The sequence below is a fragment of the Drosophila willistoni genome (assembly GCF_018902025.1).
Source record: "Drosophila willistoni isolate 14030-0811.24 chromosome XL unlocalized genomic scaffold, UCI_dwil_1.1 Seg142, whole genome shotgun sequence".
NCBI classification, from domain to species: domain Eukaryota; kingdom Metazoa; phylum Arthropoda; class Insecta; order Diptera; family Drosophilidae; genus Drosophila; species Drosophila willistoni.
Window position 1 is genome coordinate 8,453,853 of NW_025814053.1, and position 21,814 is coordinate 8,475,666.

Here is a 21,814-nt window from a genome sequence, read left to right on the forward strand (position 1 = left end):
TTCAGTGTTGTTTTTGTTTCTGGGTGAGCGGTGTGTTGCGCGCGTCTGTCGCTTGTAAATTTTTTTGATAAAAAATAATTGTGTTTATACTATTAGCGCGGAAAACTAAACGGCAGAAGGTATTGACAACACAGTTGGAAATATCATATTTATAGATTGAGAAACTTTGTAAATAGATTTTCTGATTGGAAATTTAAGCTACAAGCGTATTGCATGCAAATATGTTAGATTTCTGGCTCGTTCGTACGCAGGTCGCTTGACCAAAAAAAAAAAAAACAACTCAGTTGTAGAAACTTATATATATATCTAAATAAATGCAAAAATATAAGCAATACTCAATCAATAAATTGTGTGAATGGCAAAACAAAATAACAAGAAGCTGGAAAAACAAAAACAAACCATTGCCAAAAATCTGTGCTATTTTTTATACACACATACACACTCTCGTATAGGTGTATGCATATGTATCTATGTACTAACATATATACATATCAACTACACTCTCTGTTGGTATTATTTGATTTTTTTTAAGTTTTGTTAATTGTGCAGCTGGTTCGCTGAGAAAACAATCCAAAAGTAAAAGAAACAACAACAAAAAAAACAATTTGAGTTTTCCAAATGTGTGGAAATGTGCAAAAATGCTTCAATGGCAGTGTGTAAACTTCTCAAGGTCTTTTCTCGCTCTCTGTCGCTCTTGCTTGGTATCTCTCTCTTCCTTTCTATCGTTTGCTCTCTTGTAACTCACTCTGATAAGAATCTCGAATTAAATAAATAAAATTACAGTTATTATCTCTTTCTCCTAGGCATTGCGTGCAAATTGAGTATATTCGCCTGATTGGCCGTGGGCTTTAGGTACAGTAATTTTTAGACCAAAGCCTCACCGTTAGGCCACTGATTTTTTCCCTTTGCCCTCTCACATGTTCTCCCTCGCGTGCTCTCTCTCTCGCTCTCTCTCCGTCCCTATAGGCTCTTTAAGCTGAGCCCTGGGTAGCGACAGGTGCACGCACTGTGTTCTTTTGCTCTGCTGTTATATTTATAAATTATTAATAAACATAAAGCGCGCCACAGGTGTGCATATATATTGTGTGTGTGTGTGTGTGTAACTGACCCCCCCTTCATTTTCTTTATCCTACCTCGTATGTTAGTTGTTTTACTTTCATTAACTCAAGCTTAATTTACCTTTTCTTTGGCTGTCAACACTTGGCAAACCCCTCTTAGTGTTGTTATTGTTGTTGTCCATTAAGTCATTCACATGATTACAGTGCAAAGTTCATGTAAGTTGTAACAACTTATCCAACATTCCAGTTTATCATTTAAATTTTAAAATAAATGACCTTCACACTTCAATGCATACGCGTCTCTGTCCCACACACACACACACACACACACACACACGTACATACAATTGTACACATTCTCGCTTCATGCTTCTGCAAATCTCCTTTTAAACTTAAATTAAACTATCTCTTCACGATGACTGAGCTGCTTTTAACTGCCTAATTGCGTTGCATATTTAAGTTATTAAAGTTTTATTCAATCCAATTGGCCCAGCAGAGTAATCTTTTCATCATCAAAAAGAAGGCAAACAAATGCAAAACCAAATAAGATAGATAATATCTTATTGTATCTGCATATACACACACTAACATTTGTATGTAAACAGCTGACAGTTTCCATATAATCTCAAAGTCGGCTGTCGGATTGCTGATTATAAATACATATGTACATATATTTGCAGCAGACTTTCTATACCTATTTTAGCTGTAATTCGTGAAGAAGTTGATAGCTTTCGCAATTGTCTTAAGCAATATGACGTCATGTAAATAAATGACCTTGAAATAATTACAGAAGTATCTCTGCCTCTCTTTCTTCATATTTAAACAATCTTAGTGCGACTCACTCTCACGCATTGATACACAGGCATTCATATGCTTTAATCTTACATATATGTATGTACATACATACATACATACATATGTATATCTTTTCTTACATTATCGCTCTGATCAGAATAACTTTATTTTGGCCATTTCTATAAGACCCGTTTGATATATGTACATACATTAGCAGATAAGAGTGTGTAAAGCATAAAATTTTTCCTTTTTACTAGGAAACCACCATGGAAATTTAATATGAAATTATTTTATAGATTAAGAAACCATGTAAATACAGAAAAATCATGGACCTATTTTTAAGTTATCTTAAATCGCATTTAATTTTGTTATAAAGTAAACTTTCAAAAATTCCTTAACCCAAAATTACTAAACCGAAAATAAGTGGAGCAAATAAATGTATTTCAAGTCTATCCAGGCTAATAAAACAAACATTATATTTGCTTTTTTGGAAAAAAAACAAAATCGAAAATCGCAACTATTCACAATTTAATATAAAAATTTGTCTAAATTATCAGACCTGTTCTCGTTTTTGATTCCGAGCCAAATTATACGGTTTCAAATCATTTGCCTTTGATTAATTGCAAATTTTCTTATAAATTCATCAAAATGATGGCTTTTAAATATTTTCTAATAAGCTAATATGGTGAGAACAATTCAAAGTATTAATGGATAATTTCGTTCCAACAATTAATTCATAAGAATTATTCTTAGCTGGCATTACCTGTTCTCCTTTTTCGAAACGACAAATTAATGCGATTTAAAATATATGTTTCAAATTGTGCAAAATTAAATTCATTTGCGAGGACTAGAATCAAGCAGATTCATTTTAGGATTGCAAAGGCGTGTTTGAAAGTGTATTTTCAAAGTCGGTGGCCAACATATGTTTTAAAAGGTTGAACCGCTTATGCTGAACTTCATTTCTTAGAGCTTAGATTGAACGTTTTTCTTTATGGCGCCTAAATAACTATGTTAACCTCTTATATATGCAATGTATTTATCAAAAAATATAAAACTTTCAGATAAGGGCTGATGAAGTATACATATATCTGTATGTATGTATGTACATACTACATACATAAAGATACGCTATACACTTTAAACGCATTGAATCGGTCGGTTTTGACTAATAAATGCTATTCCAATGAAATTGAAGGGGACAAACAGATTGAGAGACGGCACGTACCTTGATTTATGCCTTTATACAAAATTATCATTATATAATTGTGTACATATTGTAGTTGCACTTTACACTGGCTTTAATTAAAACATGTGTGGTTTATGGCGAACAATTTATTTTAACGAGAGAGCCAAAGCAAAAGTTTAAAGATCACGCATTTTGATCGTTCATCGTTCTATGAATTGCAAATTGCTCAATGTTTTTTTTTTTTTTTTATTATTAAAAAGCCTCTCTATATGAAATTACCTTATTAAAAATTGTATGTACATACAAATGTCGAGTTTTGACGTTTTGAAACGTTTGCCCTGACACTCCTCCTGTCCTGTCCTCTGCTGTGCTGTCGTGTCCACTTATCTACCATGACATGAGCGTGAATATGTAATATGACCATCAGAGTCCCTTCCCCCCATCTTCTCTTTATTTGTCAGTTCTTTTCTGTATTTTTTTTTGCCTCCAATCCCCCCTGCCCGCTCCCACCCTGTTTTTAGGATTGTTCCCAATAAATATTGATTGGTATTATTTTGCATTTCTAACGCCCCCTTCCCACATACACACACCCGCAAGTATGTGGGCTGCGGTTGTGTGTGGGCGTGGCTGGTCTATGTGGGCAATCAATTGGCTGTGAGACGGAAAAAAATGTCAGTTTCATTTTGCGAAATCGTCAGCCCTCTTAAATAATCATATCTTAACAAATTTATTCGACAATATCTATAAAGAAATTAAGATATGTCTAAATTTTAAGTGATTTTTCTTTTATTTTGCATAGAAAAATCTTTAACACGCTTAGGAAAGGCCTCCCAAAAGTATGCATTAGTTTGCAAAAGTATTAATAATATGCAACAAATTTATAACTTTTCGTGTGCCTTGTAACCTATAAATTGTGTACAAATAATGTTTGCTTGGGAAATCCATTTTTTATCCACTACTCCAAAACATCTTTATATATAACAAAAACCGAATGCTTGGAGTGCTTGTTGCATACTTTTAAGAGCAAAATTGTCCAGCTGCCCCTTTTTAACGTCCATTATTTAGCCAAACATAACGTATACGCAACGTGTGACAACTACAATAACAACATTCTGGATAATATACCAAAGATTATTATTAAACATTTTAGAATTTTAATTCAATGTTGCTTTTGGCGTTTATTTATGTTTACCCACCTGTATATTTTGCTATGTATCTGGCCACCTTAAATTCCATTTTCGCTTACCTTTGACTTACTTGATGATTCCCTGTGTTGTTGTTTATTTTTTAAAACCCTATTAAAGAAATTAGCAAAGGAAAATGTGATAAAGAATAAATTACTATAGTTTGTGTATATATATAGAATATATAACGTGGTAATAAAAAGTGTACAGATGTAGAGAGGCCTTCGCTTTCCCTCTCTCACACGCTAGCTCTGTGTATGTGTGTGTGTGTGTGTACCGCCCACCACTTTTATACTACCCTATTCCCCTATTCACCTTTGATCTGGCTATTGCTGTTGTGTCAGCAGTCAACAATAAATCCAATTAGTAAAAAAGAAAGCAGCAAAACGGTTCAAGGTAACAAGAACAGCAAAAAAAAAAAAAACCAACAACAACAACGACAAAAATTATGCACGATAAAAACGTAATTGTCTTTGTTGTTGTTGAGCCAGACAGAGGCGACCTTATCGGACATTCTTGTTGGTCATTGTTCGTCACAGAGGTGGTTCGAGCGTTGAGAAGGGGATCGAAATTGAGGTTTACGGGGTAATGAGGGGTGTGAGGGGCGATCCAGGTGTCGATTTTGGCAGTATAAGAAGGGAAATTTGTCGAGGTTCCCCAACACCCAACTGTGTGTCTGTCTGTTTCGTTGTGTGTGACCTTTTTCTAGCCAACATGCTGACTTTATTCACCCCAAATATTCAGCGAGGGGAAGAAATCAATAAATAAAATGCCAATTTACATTACTCAAATTACATACACACACACACACACACACAGAAAGAGAGAGAGAGAGAGAGAGAGAAGCCATAGCAACTAAACTACCTAACTAACCTACGAGCATCTAAATTATAAACTAAGCTAAGCAAACTCATGCTGTTATTGTTGTTGTTCTATGACATTTACAGGTCATAGGAGGAAAGACACTCAATCTACGTCAGACGCCAAGCGTTGGCCCCACCACCAACAACCAACACCCAACACCCAGCACCTAGCACCATCCATGGTCGTCACCATGTCCAATAAGAATCGATGATTAGCTAAGAAGACAACCTACATATATATGTACATACCTATGTATTATGTATATATATTTCCATATATGTTATAGACTATTATTTGTGTGTATATAGAAGAAGAAGAAGAAGGTCGTGATTACAAAGTAAGGAAAGCAAACGCCATTGCGAACAATTTCAATTTTTAATCGCAACCAATCGCCATCCACACATCATCCATCATCGTCATTATTATTATTTCGCCTCAGATAAAAGCAACTAGATCAAAATGTTGATCAAGGAATATCGCATACCGTTGCCCCTCACCGTCGAGGAGTATCGCATTGCCCAGCTGTATATGATAGCGGTAAGTTTTACCATTTTTGTTTACATTAATAAATCGAAAATGCGATAAGAATAAGGTCTGAATTCAAAATAGGGGCAATTTGTTTAGGGCTTAACTTAATTACTAATATTTCTGAATTTCTAAAAATCGTTTTCATATTCGCTTTATTTTGTTTGAAATCAGATTCGAGACATGATTTTAATTTTGATTTCGAGCCAAATTACTCGGTTACAAAACGTTTGCCTCTTACTCAGTGGAATATAAAGTAATTTTTGTATAATTCTTTAATATGTTGAGAGTAACAATATTAGCCATAAGTGATAAAATCCGATATTGTCAATATTGGTTTACAGGGTTAACTGACATATTTGGCGAATCAAAAGTGTTTCGAATACGAAAACGCTATATCTTTGACTCGTTACGTTTGAGAACGACTCAAAAACTCGGACTGAACAGGCCTGTTCACAATATTCCTGAAAAAAGGTTTCAATAATATGTCTAGATCTATTGATTGAAGGTATAATTCCACAATAATTAAAAATATGACAAAAAGGCAGCATTTCGAGTAAATCCGGCCCTGTATAGACATTTGACATTTTGCAATCGCAGTTTTTTGGATTTACTCACCCTTTACGCCACTTTCTTAGTTTCAGTGTGTTACTAATACATTAAATACTATTTTGTCCGCCCGCTTTCTCGCCCTCCCTTCTATAGATTCGACACATTGTTTATGTTGTTTTACATTATCTGATTCATTAAAATCAACAAATGAATAAACTATTTTTATTCTACATTTAATGTATCGAACGTGGGCATGGCCGTCCGGTTAAAACTATTTACATACATATATAGATATTCGATTATGTACCTTTTTTAGATCTGTGAGATTCTTTATAAATTCCCTTGATTAACATTTATATATATTCATAATTTGTTTCAATAATAATATCTTACAATAAGAGGGTTGCATGAATACATTTAAAACACTTTAAACTTCGAATACTCGTAAATAAATACTCATATTCAAATACTATTTAACTTAAAGAAACGAAGTCGAATAAAATGAATCTGAAAGGAACTCAATAAATCGAATGAGTCATTCGAGGCTTTAAAAGTATTTTGATTATTTCCGAATGGAACTTAATAAACCGAATGAGTCATTTAAAAACTAAAAGTACTCGGAATATACCTAAAAAAGTGTTGATTATTTGTCATGTTCTGATAATTAATTATATTTGTTAATATAAAAGATTAGCAGAGTGTCAATAATCTATAGAAATGGGTTCGATCAAGTGGTTTTCCTTTCATTCATTTGATTCGAGAAAGAACTGCTGCAAGTATTTTAAATTTCTGATGTACTCGATCAAATAGTCGATCTTTCTAAGACCCCAAATTTAGAATCACACGATGATATTGGGACTTGATTACTGGTGATTGACTTCCAAGGGGCCCTTTCAAGGTTTTCTGTGGAAAAATGTACTAAAACTCACTTCATCTTCATTCTCATGTTCTCCAAAAATACAGAAAAAGAGTCGCCAGGAGAGCCACGGCGAAGGTAGCGGAGTAGAGATCATTATTAATGAACCCTATAAAGATGGACCCGGCGGCAATGGACAATATACGAAAAAAATCTATCATGTGGGCAATCATTTACCCGGTTGGATAAAAAGTGCGTATTCCCTCTACCCTTACAGGTCGATTGATTGATCAGTCGATCGATCGATCGATCGATCATTCCTGAATCATGCCATTTCACATTTGGTTCTTTTTCCATCTTTCTGTTTCTTCGTATTTCATAAAATTAAGGTCTAATTGCAGGTTTATTGCCCAAAAGTGCCCTGACAGTTGAGGAAGAGGCATGGAATGCATATCCATACACAAGGACACGCTATACTTGTCCATTCGTTGAGAAATTCTCATTGGACATTGAAACGTATTATTATCCAGATAATGGCTTCCAAGAAAACGTATTTCAACTATCTGGAAGTGATTTACGTAATCGTATTGTGGGTAAGTAAACATACACACACACACACACACACACACGCTTGGAAAAAGGTTTTGAAAATATAATCTGAGACATTTTGAATTTTTGTAGATGTAATTGACATTGTTAAGGATCAACTTTGGGGCGGTGATTATATCAAAGAAGAGGATCCCAAACATTTCGTGTCAGATAAGACGGGACGTGGTCCATTAGGCGATGACTGGCTAGAGGAATATTGGCGTGAAGTCAAGGGTAAAAAGCAACCAACATCCCGCAACATGTCCTTGATGACTGCCTATAAAATCTGCCGTGTTGAATTCCGCTATTGGGGAATGCAAACAAAACTAGAAAAATTCATACACGATATAGCACTACGGAAAGTAATGTTGCGTGCCCATCGTCAGGCTTGGGCCTGGCAAGATGAATGGCATGGACTAACCATTGAGGATATACGCGAATTGGAGAGGCAAACCCAATTGGCGCTGGCCAAGAAAATGGGCAGCGGCGAAGAGGGCAGCGATGCCGGTTAGTATTTCCAAAAAAGTCACATTGTTTGCCCTTACTTATGTATTTGTTTCGGCTTTCGTTGCTTTAATTAGATAGCAACTCGGAGGCTTATGTTAGCACAGCGGCAAGTGCAGGTGCTGCTACCTCCTCTGCCGCCATTACTGTTGGTAGTGAGCGAAAGAAATCTGCTCCAGCTATACCACCAATTGTGACACAACAACCGCCAAGCGCCGAAGGCAGTTCCGATGAGGATGAGGGCGATGACGATGATGATGTTGAGGATGAGAACGATGGAATTGGCGCCGGTCTGGATCTAAGTACAAGCAATCAACAACAAGGTGCCACTACCGGTGGGTCCAGTCAACGCTCGAGATCCCAAAGTATTCAGCTAGCCACTGGCATTGGTGGTGCGAATAGTAAAAGCAAATTTGGATCTAAAGGTGCCCTCCATTCCCCAGTGGGTTCGGCACATAGTTTTGATTTGCAGGTAAGCAGCAAATCCATGTGATCATATTTTGCAATGTTTTGCGAGTTTTATTCTCGTATTTTTGGACAAAGGAAACAGAATATCAATGCAAAGTAGTACACATGTCCATATCTGTGTCTGTATGATGTTTATTTTCCTTTTTTTTTTTGTGTAGGAAATGGAAAGAATTCAAATTATTATGTTCTGTCTAGTTTAGTTTAGTTTTCTTTTTAAGAAAATCGGTTTCTTGGTTTTTGTTTCCGTTTTTTTTTTTTGTCCAGTCTTTGTCTCTGTCCTTTTCTCTGTGTTTTGTATGTGTATTATTTCTCTCTTACCAAGAATCTGTTTAATTTCCTTGCACAACTTGACAACAATCCCGAAAACTCCAAAAAACATTTCAAAACAAATACACAAAGCCGCATGCCAAAACAGAGCCACCCAGACACCACGTAAGTTCCACCTAAACTATCCGATAACATAATCCCCTTCCTCTTTCTTCTTATTGTTTTAGAATTTAATCAATGAAACTTCCTTTGAATAATAATAATTGTCATTTCAAATTTCTGGCCAATTTTTAATCAAATTTCCTTTTGTTAATATCGTAACAAAACGAGCGAAAAGAAAAGCTTTCCTTTTATTCCTTCTCAGACTAAATGTTTTTTAGTTTTTGCCCTCTCATTTCGATAGAACAAGAATAACTGTTGTTGGCTTAGCCAAATAAAATTTACTACCTTAAATTGATTATAATTTTGTTTTTCGATTTCATTGGATTTCACAGGTGGCCAATTGGCGTATGGAACGTTTGGAAGTTGATTCTAAATCCAATTCAGATGAGGAATTCTTTGATTGCTTGGGTAAGATAAACTATTAGTCTGTTCTATACCATTGTTGTAAACCATTTTTAATTTCATTTGTTTGTTTAGACACAAATGAGACAAATTCATTGGCCAAGTGGAGTTCGTTGGAGCTGTTGGGCGAGGGCGATGATAGTCCACCACCTCATGGCGGCAGCAGCAGCAGCGGCGGCGGTGGCGGTGGTTTCATGGGCGGTGGAACTTCATCGAGCGGTTCTTCTGGAGTCGGGCGTTATCATGGTCGGCAGGATGATAGCATATTCAATCAGGATTTCCTAATGCGTGTCGCCTCCGAACGTGGCAATAAGCGGCAGTTGCGTTCATCGGCTAGCGTGGATCGCAGCCATGACTCATCACCGCCGGGTTCTCCAAGCACACCATCATGTCCGACCACCATATTAATACTTGTCATCCATGCTGGCAGCGTGCTGGATGCGGCAAGTGAATTGACCGCCAAAAAATCAGATGTTACAACATTTCGTGGCTCATTCGAGGCTGTAATGCGTCAGCATTATCCCAGCCTGTTGACCCATGTGACAATTAAAATGGTACCCTGTCCATCGATATGCACCGACGCCTTGGGCATTCTATCGAGCCTTAGTCCATATTCGTTTGATGCTTCACCATCGGCCGCTGATATACCTAATATAGCGGATGTGCCAATTGGAGCGATACCTTTGCTATCAGTAGCCTCGCCCGAGTATCAAGAGACAGTCAATAAAACTGTGTCCGCTGCCAATATTGTTTACCATGAGTTCTTGAAATCGGAAGAAGGACATGGCTTCTCCGGCCAAATTGTTATGCTTGGCGATTCTATGGGCTCGCTACTGGCCTATGAGGCATTGTGTCGCGGTGGAAATGGTTGTCAGCCAGCTACATTGAATACCGGTGGCGATGGTGATGCCAACAATTCGATTCCCAATCCGACTATCAATAGCCGTCACTCCCGTCTGGACATGGAACATCATCATCATCAGCATCAACATCAACATCATCATTCTCATCACGAAGAAGTTCGTTCGTTCATTGAGACAGCTGACTTGGATGCTAAACGTCTTTTGGTTGCCCCATCGCCGCGTCGTCGTCGCTCCAGTTCATCCAGCGATTCGCGGGCCGCTGCTGGTGCTTCGACCTGCAGTAAATTGGATTTCGAAATTAGTGATTTCTTTATGTTTGGTTCACCCCTATCTGTGGTCTTGGCTGCCCGTAAATTGCACGATGCCAAAGCAGCCTTGGCCAGACCCAATTGCCATCAGGTTTACAATTTGTTCCATCCAACTGATCCGATTGCCTCGCGTCTAGAGCCATTGCTTAGTGCCAGATTCTCCATATTGGCACCGGTTAATGTGCCCAGATATGCCAAATATCCGCTTGGTAATGGTCAGCCATTGCATTTATGTGAGTATTAATCGGGCGATTGCCCTTAAAATAGACTTCACTTCATTTAGCGACATTTTCATTGTAGTGGAGGTGATACAATCGCATCCTCAGCATTTCAATGATGGCCATAATCTATTAGCCGGTAGAAGACTCTCGGATGCCTCAATGCAGAGCACAATATCTGGTTTGATTGAGAATGTTTCCCTAAGTACCATACATTCCCGTAAGTTTAGATTAACCCAGTCAGTAGATGAAACCTTTCCCCCTCAAAAACATTTTGCATTCATTCAAATTCCTAATTCGAAACTAATTTCGCGCCCATTGTAGTTCAAAACAAATGGTGGGGCACTAAGCGTCTGGATTATGCCCTCTATTGCCCGGAAGGATTAAGCAATTTCCCAGCCCATGCTTTGCCGCATTTGTTTCACGCCAGCTACTGGGAGAGTCCGGATGTGATTGCCTTTATATTGAGACAAATTGGCAAATTCGAAGGAATTCCGTTTGTTGGCTCACAGGATGATAAGGACAATGCCAGCAGCTTCCATCCGGGACAACCGCGAGAGAAATGGATTAAGAAACGTACATCGGTGAAGCTAAAGAATGTGGCGGCCAATCATCGAGCCAACGATATTATTGTCCAGGAGGGTAGGGAACAGCGTTTAAATGCTCGCTTCATGTACGGGCCACTCGATATGATCACATTACATGGCGAGAAAGTCGATGTGCATATTATGAAGGATCCACCAGCCGGGGAATGGACATACCTAACCACAGAAATGACAGATAAAAATGGACGCATCTCGTACAGTATACCCGATCAGGTATCTCTCGGCTATGGCATTTATCCCATTAAAATGGTTGTACGCGGTGATCATACATCGGTGGATTGCTATATGGCTGTGGTGCCACCGCTCACCGAATGTGTGGTCTTTAGCATTGATGGCTCCTTTACGGCATCCATGTCGGTGACCGGTCGTGATCCCAAAGTTCGTGCTGGTGCAGTGGATGTCTGCCGCCATTGGCAAGAATTGGGCTATCTGCTCATCTATATAACCGGACGTCCGGATATGCAACAACAGCGTGTTGTCTCATGGTTAAGCCAGCACAATTTCCCCCATGGACTGATCTCTTTTGCCGATGGTTTGTCCACCGATCCCCTTGGGCATAAGACAGCCTATCTCAACAATTTGGTACAAAATCATGGAATCTCAATCACTGCAGCCTATGGCAGCAGCAAGGATATTAGTGTCTACACCAATGTTGGCATGCGATCCGAACAGATATTCATTGTGGGCAAGGTAACAAAAGAGAAAAAAAAATAAATATGGCCCAAAAAAGAGTCCATTTAATACAATTTTTTCTAATGATTACAGGTTAGCAAGAAATTGCAATCGAATGCCACAGTTTTGAGTGATGGCTATGCAGCTCATTTGGCTGGCCTCCAGGCCGTTGGTGGGTCACGACCGGCCAAGGGTAATGCTCGCATGGTCATACCACGCGGATGCTTTAATCTGCCCGGACAGTCGGCAAATCCACGACGACGAAGGTAAGATTCACGTCTAGCCAGGCTGGGTCTCTCAAGAGTCTTGACTCTATGTATGCGTCTGTCTGTGTGTATTGTATATATGTACAATTGTATTAATTATATGAATATATATATATATACAGATATTATATATATATTCGTAAATAGGCATCCAATGCTTGTATGTATGCATAATAATAAGTATTGTAATTAGTTTTATGATTTCTGGTGTTGTATATTATTGTTCAGCATTTAGTTTTAATGTCTTTTTCATTTTGTTTTTCTTTTCGTTTTGTTTGCATTCGAACCATTTGAATAATCCATTATTTCGTTCATTCTAGTGAAATTCATTCATACCATTCGCTCCTCCCCCCTCTTCCGTCCCATTGACTAAATAGTTCAATGACTATAATTTAAACAATTATATGTGAAAGTGTTACATCAGCATATTTAACATCATTTTAAAATTGCTGATATATCGAAAAGCTAAAGCGATATAACAGAAATAGTTATCATTGACCGCAAGTAGTTGTTTATGAATAAACCAAATGGTGATATTAATTAAGCAAAGAGCACAGTGCACAGTAAAGAGATGTAGAGATGTAGTAAATTGGAAATTTGTTTTGTTTTGTTCAACTGCTTATGGTCTCACATATAAAATCGTACACCATACATACATCATGCATATAATGAAGCTTCTAGCGTTGGCTGCTCATTTCTTCGATTGTTCAATCACTTGTTCAGTTTTTTCCACTGACTTTTTTACTTTTTCACACTTCCAAAAGTCACAATAAGCAACAGAAAATGATTAACTTCTCAAGACAACAAAGATGCTTGCAAAACTTAGTGGAATTTAGATTGATATGGTCAGAGAACTGTATCTCTTTGTTGCAGTAAAGCAAACATCAAAGAAGTTAGTCAGGGAACAACAAATCAAGTTAATCAATCCATAAGCGACCATCTGAATAATATTTTAAAATGAAAAACTAAACAAGTGATTGAAAAAATTGATTTATTTTCACAAAATGAGCAGACCCAACACTAATATCTTGCCAAAAACCAAAGACTACTTTTAACTTTTACACTTTACCATGTCACCCTGCGCCCTGCCACGCCCCCCGTCCTGCCCCCGCCTGACTTAATCTTGATCTGTCCCCATCCCGTTACAAATATATTGCACCAACTCTTGCTCTCATGGAGCAGCACTGCCTTTGAACTGCAATTGGCCAGCAACAATATCAACAACAACAACAGCACGAACATCAGCAACAATCTGGCCAACAAACTGAATGAGGACTTTTTAGCCACGCCATTACCAACCACCACAACCATCCAATCCAACCAAACCATCATTCAATCCTAGTCTATTTATATGCGAGATGATATCAATGTATTATTATTATTATTTTTTTTATTTCGTTATGTTAACTTTTCGAACAAAATGCCGTATTATTTACATCACTTAGTATATATTAAGTTATATAGAAATCCATTTTGTATTATTTCTACAATTTGATATAATCATAATTAATATACATACAAAGTATCAACTGATATTATAATATATATATAGCCAAATTATATACCTACTATAACAAGAATTTCGGTAATGCCGAGAATTTTGTATACGCTTGCAAACTGATGAGAAAGAAATGTTCAATTATCGATCAAAACAAATTAACATGTTATTCCTATAATAAGTTTAACTTTTCATAGGGATTTGATTTCTTTATTTTGCAAGAGTATAAAAAAACAAAAGCTAAAGATCAAAAGAAAACACCAAATATATATATATATAATGTAATTGTATAAATTCATAAACCAAAAATGCAAAACAAAATATATATATATTTATACCTCCCAATTTATATTATATATGATTTATAATATTACAATTTGTATCCTTTTTTTTCTTCGTTTGTTATTTAAACATATGCTTAAACCAAAACAATTGCTTCCACCACAACCACAACCACGCCCACCATAAACCAAACGTATATGCATACATATATATGTGTACAATAATATTAAATCGAATCAATTGCTGGATCTATATCACCCTCAGGCTGCATGAACAACCAACGAATGAAGTTTGAAATGCAATGCAGACAAACCAAATAAACAAATAAATAAAACAAAACACCCAACAAAAAAAATATACAAAATTATTAAAAAAAAAAAAGAGAAACATGTCGGTGTACATCGACTTTATAATACCCTATGCCACGTTCTAGAATTGATACAAAATTAAACTGTCATACATATGTATATTTACTCCGATTTGCTTAATTCCACAAAATTGTTGTGTTTCTTTAGTTGGGAATCCCCCTACAAGTGTCAAGCATCATTTCCGCCTTTATGTGGGCATAGGGTATATATATATATATATATAATTGACAAATTACAGCAAAATTGATGTTAATTTTGTTTTGGCTTAGTGCTTATAGTTTGAAACACTTATTTATCACTTATTGGTTATAATTATATAGTGAATTGATAATGCATTCTTAGCTGATTGGTGTTGTGCAGCAGCAGAAATCGAAATTAGAGTGAAATTCAATTTCAAATCTCTGTTCCTAACATAAACTTTATCTTTCTTTTAAACCAAATCCAATTTTTTACCCAAAACCTGACACCCACCAACATATGTACATCTATACCCCGACACACCTTACACACTCCATTGACTTGTTTTCATAAAAAAATAAAAAAAAAATTAAAATATAATACATACACACAATTAGCAACGAGACAGGACTATCATCGCCCATACGCAGCGGATATCTGAAGCGTAAAACCTATTTGAGTCATCATTAAGAATCACATAGCGAGAGAAACAGGACGAGAGAGCAGATCATCAGCAACTATATATATATATAGAGTTTGTATATATATTCGCATATATAGACTATATTTTCACAGTCACAGACCCCAAAGCAAATGATAATAAAATGGATCTCCTTTGCGTTTCGTCAATATCAATACAAACAAAAAAAAGAAATAACCATCTCTCTGTGTACATATATAACACATATACAAATACATATGACTATATGTATGCGCGACATATGTAAGCAACATTATTCAATGTATATAATTTATGAACATATATTGTATAGCAACAACAACAACAACAACAACTACATGAGAACAAAGAACAAAAAAACAAAAAACAATACCAAAACTTGTACAACATTTAACCGAAGTCAAATGTGTCACGCGGTGAGTATGTCATTAAAATATAAACAATTGAAATATTTTATAATATAAAGTCATGGACAAAAGTTTTGGCAATTGGAATCTTGCTCGATTATGCTTATATATATGTACATACATACATACTTTTCAACTAGACCACGATCCAGAAACGAATTTAGATAAATATTCAAAATAGACCAGTTATAGTCTGATAATGCTTTTGGCATTGATCCATACAAAAAGCTGTAAAAATTTGTCAATATTGCAGACCTTCTTTCCCAACTCTCCCAATCAAAGGACCTCAATCCAATGGAGTCTTTATGGGATGAACTAGATAGAAGGATCCAAAAGCTATCAATCTCCCCCAATTCGGAACTATAACATCAAAAGTGTGTGGCACAAAATAGATGACAATGTGTGACAAAAAGAATATAAATAATTAAACTACTAATATTGTTATTTAAATTTAGAAGTTTTTATTTGAAAAGAGAATAGATCCCAATACTTTTGTCCATGATTTTGTTATTAAAATTTACAAAATTCCATATAGATATATAGTACAGTCTGCTTATCTACTTAATCTACTTGCAATTAGATTAGATATACTAAACAAAGAAACCTTATGGACAGGCTCACATATAAATTTTCAGAAAAGGAAAGTTTAGGCAAAACAAATTCTGCAATATTCCATCATTTTCGCCTTAAAAGGTATACAGTGAACCCTCAGTTAACAAACAGAACTCGTTTCAGCATCTTGTTTGTTAAGCGAAACCACTTTTCCAATATAAATCAATGTAAAATTAACTAATGTGTTTCCGACTAAAAAGTAATACACGTATTAATTGTTTTAATTTGAATTGAAATGACATAAAGTACAACAAAACTTTTAAAGAACTGAAAAATTCACCATATACATATATTCTAAATTCAGATATTATAGAAAATAGTGAAACGTTTAACATTTGTTAAATAACTGAAAATATATTGGACGGAAGAAGTCGTCTGAAAGGGAAAAAGAAAAAGAGTTTGAAAGTGAAAAATTGTTTATATTTTCGGTAAAATGGTCACACTGACAAGCCGAATATACATTAGTTCGGGTATTCCCCTGCAATTAGGGTTTCCACCTTTTTCGTTGTTCGTTCGTTCTCAAGAAAATGTGTGGGAAATCGTTAACCGAGGGTACACTGTATTTAGAAATTTGATTTGATACAAAAAAAAGAAGAAATTATTTTTAGTTTTTACAAATCAACTAACACATTTTATCTATCCGGTAAGTGGTAAGTTTTTAGATTAGAAAAAATATTTAGACAAATGCAGCTGAAAAGATATTTAAATAAAGAGAGAAATTCCTATACGTATGTAAAAAAATTCTCCACATATGTAAGTACTATGTAGATATATAACATATATGTATTTCTCTGTTCCATTTCGCTTCTCAGGTACCTGGAAAGAAAGACTGTTTCCTCCTGTTGTTTGATGGTTTTCCAAACCATTTAAAGAACAAACTAATTACTAACAAGAAACAAAAACCACAAATACAAACAAAACACATAAAGCAGAACAAAATAATATAATAACATATATAAGAGACAGAGGAATCATAAACAACTTGCAAATTCTTAAATGAAGAGCATAAATCTTTATTGTTTGTATATACATATATATGCATATATATATATACCACACAACATATATGACTCACAGTATGTTTGATAAATGAGAGAGACAGAAACACACAAAAACATTATTCAAAAGATCTTAATGAAACAACTGAGAACATGATGATAGAAAAAGGCGTTACAAAAATCAAATAGCAAATTAAATGCATTTCTTTGAACAAATTGAACAAAAATAAAGAAATTACGGCTTTCCCCTCTTCACCACCTATGATATATGTATCTATTAAAAGTAGTCGTTTAATCTATGTGTATGTGTATTAAAAAACAAACAAAAAAAAACCAAAAAAAAAAAATACAAACAGAACGAAAAGAATCAAACCAACTTGAACAATTTGCACCGATTTATGTATCGTCTGAGAACAATCCAATTCTGTATCAAAAGAAAAGAAAACTCTAAAATTGTGATAGCAAAAATAAAATATAAAAAAGTAATGTAAATTGCAGAATTCCCCTTAAAAATAAATATACATATATAAAATGTATATGAATGCAAGCCCCAAATTCGTTAAAAAAAACCCCCAAAAAGTCTTCGAACTACGCTAATTTGTGATACATCTAAAAAGAAAAACCAAAAAAAAAAAACATACATATAACTAAAAGAATAAACCAAACTGAAAAAAAACAGATCATTTCAAGCAGAGAACTTCCGAAAATCCTAAACTCAAGGCGACCTGAATCAAATAAATTAGGCAACATTAGTAGCAAATGTTTAACTTAAATGATAAAACACACAACAAATCATATGACTATGTATATGTATTGTACATGCATGCATATATACACATACATACATACATACATGTGTATATGTGTGTGCTGTCCAGCCCAAGTTAACTATTTAAAGTAACCGAAAAAAACACATAAAATAAACAAAAAATGATGATTAACAACACGGTACAAATTGATTCCAAACCAAGAGAGAGAGAGAGTAAGAAAGAAGGAGACAGTCAACACATACTTATGTACTCAAAAACGGATCTAAGGATGTAAAATGGGGACTGGGAATGTATAATATGCAGTAAAAGAGTTCAATTCTTTGAAATCTATAAAATTGTTTGACTAAAAAGTACAATGAAGACAATTTTGTTATTCTTCTAGGATGTATTGCATACTTTAGGGGGCAAAGCTTCCTCCCTCTTTGACATTCTTAGACTTCTCACTGTATGTACTGCCTGCAAATAAAGCATATTGAACAATTTTCAGTCGTACATACACCTAATTGTATGATCAAATACTTTTGTAAATTAAATGCAAATTATAATTAGCAAAAAAAAACCCAAAACTAAAAAGATCTTTGACATTAAAAATTGTTTGCTTTGTTTTATGTGTTAAGGCAACAATTGATGAAGTTATTCTTCCCAGAGCCAATGCTCTTATACTAGTTCCTCCTTTATGGATTCTTCATGCACTCACTCTCTCATATGAATTGGAAGCCAAAAGATTCGTTTTATCTTAATGGACGGGGAACCCCCTGATACTAGAACTATATTAAAAACCTGTTTAGGCATTATTTTGCAGTATATGCATAATGAGAAATTTTCCATTTTATTCCCCTTTATTGGTAATGCCAAAACTTGTTTAGAGATTTATTGCATTCTTACGTAGAACATTTATCATGTAATATTTCTTTACCTTTCTGATCCCCTCTTCCCCATTTCTCTAGAATGGTAATAATTTGCCAAATTCAATTACTACTACAAGCTTGAAATTACAATAAATAAGTATGTATGTGTATATTTGATAGTTAAACCCACCATATAGCTGATAAGCTGAGCCCCTCCCCTCATTTATTTATATGTATTTATCAAAGAGAAACGGGAAAAAAAAGATGAAAAACAAGCAAAATATTTGCTTTGGCATGCCAAAGATTATATACGTATGTATGTACATATATCCATGCAGAGTCAAAGCCCTCTACTAGGATATAATCTAAAAACTAAACACAAAAGAAACTAAAAATACAGGCACAGAGAATAAAAATTGTTGAATCTAATATAATATATTATATACATACAAATTAAAACAGATATATATATATGTATATACATATATATATATATATGTATATACATATATATATATATATATATATATATATATATATATGTATATACATATATATATATATATATATATATATATATTTACATAAATGCAAAAGTCCAAGAATAACAACAACAACAACAGCAAACAAAACTAAAGATAAGAGAATAATCTCATTTCATTTGAAACTGAAATAATGAAATATTTATTGATAGAGGAGCCTCAGTGTATGTAGGCCAAAGATGCAATCTATTTACAAATCAACTATTACAAATAAAAAAAAATACAAAAAAAAACTATTTTCCCTATCGTTGAACCGATCGTTAATAAATACATAATATATATATATATATAAATCGAAAAAGATGACAAAACTAAAAAAAGGAAGCCAAACGATTTCCAAAACATGATGAAAACAGTCAAAAATATTTTTCGATGTAAGCTGTTTGTTAAATTAAAAAGAGAAAAAACAAAACGTATATATGCATATTAATACATATGTATAATACAGTTAATTATTCAAACAAAAGAAAAAGGTTCATGGAAAATACCAAAATGTTCTATTTGATGTTACAAAATGAAAAAAAATAAATAAAAATCAATAAAAAAGCAAATGCTAATGTAAACAAAATGATCATTAAATGTTTATTTCGGTGGTCTTATTTAAAATGGATCCCATTTAACTTCTCAAATATTTTCATAGATAGATAAACTATCCTAAAATCAAAAGACTAGGCCAAGTTTATATATATAGGTATAACAAAATAGTTGGTCTTTTATTTATTTTTTTTTTTTTAATATTTTCGTTTGTTTACATTTGCGTTAGAAATCAATTTAATTTAACTAATGTCATAAGAGGTATTCATTTTTGTTTTCCTTCCTCCTTGTTTCCTTTTTGTTTGTGAGCAATATAAAAGTATATGCATATGGTATGTAAAAATATTAGAATGTTTCTTTGTCTATAGCTTGGGCAAACCAGCCGATATGGAGCTCTCAATGCCACAATGATCCTTGCCGCGCACAATGCGGAAGAATCCATTATCACCCCAATCGGTATTCCATGAGTTTGCAATTAGCCAGTAGGGAATTTTCTCGTCACCCCAGACACCCCAGCCGAGAATGCGTATGGCATGACCTCCCAGCTCCTTGCCATGGACATGTTCATAGACACCGCTCTTGTATAAAATTAAATCTTCATAGACGGTAAAGGCTCCTTCCACGGGTCCATTGTTCATGATCTCTTTCTGTATGTCCAGTACATTGTTTTTTATCGAATAGGACTTGGAACCAAAGTTTTTATCCTTCTTATAGTCCACTTTATAGCTGGACTCGCACACATGCTGACAACGGGGCGTACTGCCGCTGGAGCATGGTGGGCGTGTGCCATTTACGTGATGCTCGCATGGTTCAATCTCATAGGGGCGGCAACCCTGGGTACAAATGAGTAATTAATATTTACAATTAAGCATAAGCTGTTGGCAATGTGTAGCCCCTCCTTGGTGCTTACCTGCTGAGATCCAAAGTTGCCCCCACTGACGATTCCTTTGCGTGTCCAATAGCTCCAAGCGGCACCGGGGAATCCGCCATTGCAGCCAAATCCGCATGTGTGACAGCATGAGACCAAATCATCTGCGGACAGATGGAAATTCACTTTGCCTTGGGAATGAATGCAAACCTATGCGAATATAAAGAGACGACGCAATTTTAAAGGCAGTTCAAAATCGATAAGAAAACAACAACTGGCAACAAAAGATAAGCAAGTCATCTAATCAGCTATAGAGGGGGAGAGGTATGAGCAAATAGGCAGTAAGGTGATGCACTTACGCGATCCGACATGGCCTCAACGGCTCCAAAGGCCCAACATGAACCGCATGAACCCTGATCTCTGATCTCACCAATGGTTGGGCAATTAGACCATTTTTCACGGGCATCAAACTCTGTTGGTATATCGGAGTCGGAATCTTCTACGAGTTTGCCAAGAACCTCCATTTTGTCGGGTAAAGCAAACTTATCAGCATCAGGATGGACGCCCATTAGGCCCCGTATATATTTCTCTGACACAGATTCATGGAAATTTCGGCCAACCTGCAAGAAAGGATCACCAATTTGGGAATAAAGTAAACTAGTTATAGAGGCAGTTGCAGCTAATTCGTTTTGAGCTTACAGTCCAAGTATTTGCTTTTCCGCGGACCAACTCAATAAACTCATCCGACAGCAAATGGTCCTTCGCTTCGAACATGGAGAGGTACACGACCATCAAAAGTAAGGAATATATTTTTCGAACCATTTTCAATCAAAATGGCCGACACAAAGAAAGAAAAAAAAACCCACTAAACAATGAAAATGACGCGTATTCGTTGTTGCTTTGTATTTATGGTATATAAAGGTATATATAGTATATCTCTATAATCTGTTCAGCACAGCTCTAGCTGCGTTTGCAAATTGCTAGACACTTCTGGTTCTGCGGAAAATAATTTGTCAGCGTTTTGTTATTATTTATTTTGCAAAATTATCGTTATCGATATTATCGAAGCAAAGTTATCATTATCGACATTATCGGAACAGAGCTATC

General features: G+C 35.2%; 2 protein-coding genes across 10 annotated transcripts; one reads left to right on the forward strand and one right to left on the reverse strand.

The window, feature by feature from the left end:
- Positions 1 to 15: 15 nt before the first annotated feature.
- On the forward strand, positions 16 to 15,388 carry LOC6644775 (protein retinal degeneration B). 9 transcript variants are annotated; one of them, XM_023177110.2, is made up of 14 exons: positions 16 to 119; positions 5,171 to 5,424; positions 5,527 to 5,624; positions 7,128 to 7,272; positions 7,422 to 7,613; positions 7,702 to 8,115; positions 8,190 to 8,584; positions 8,980 to 9,012; positions 9,342 to 9,417; positions 9,487 to 10,815; positions 10,883 to 10,981; positions 11,125 to 12,095; positions 12,171 to 12,343; positions 14,388 to 14,462. In XM_023177110.2, the coding sequence occupies exons 3-14, from the start codon at positions 5,547 to 5,549 to the stop codon at positions 14,416 to 14,418; spliced, it is 3,936 nt and encodes a 1,311-aa protein (XP_023032878.1). In that variant the 5' UTR covers positions 16 to 119; positions 5,171 to 5,424; positions 5,527 to 5,546; the 3' UTR covers positions 14,419 to 14,462. The 9 variants fall into 9 exon arrangements, with proteins under 9 accessions (XP_023032878.1, XP_023032875.1, XP_023032877.1 ...); XM_023177107.2 differs by lacking the exon at positions 14,388 to 14,462 and adding an exon at positions 15,067 to 15,388 and having other exon boundaries at positions 17 to 119; positions 10,883 to 11,020; XM_023177109.2 differs by having other exon boundaries at positions 17 to 119; positions 10,883 to 11,020.
- Positions 15,389 to 19,991: 4,603 nt separating this feature from the next.
- LOC6644681 (cathepsin B) lies at positions 19,992 to 21,739 on the reverse strand. The gene is made up of 4 exons (XM_002067272.3): positions 21,407 to 21,739; positions 21,067 to 21,327; positions 20,750 to 20,917; positions 19,992 to 20,672 (listed from the first exon to the last, which is right to left on the reverse strand). The coding sequence occupies exons 1-4, from the start codon at positions 21,527 to 21,529 to the stop codon at positions 20,202 to 20,204; spliced, it is 1,023 nt and encodes a 340-aa protein (XP_002067308.1). The 5' UTR covers positions 21,530 to 21,739; the 3' UTR covers positions 19,992 to 20,201.
- Between the last annotated feature and the right edge of the window lie 75 nt (positions 21,740 to 21,814).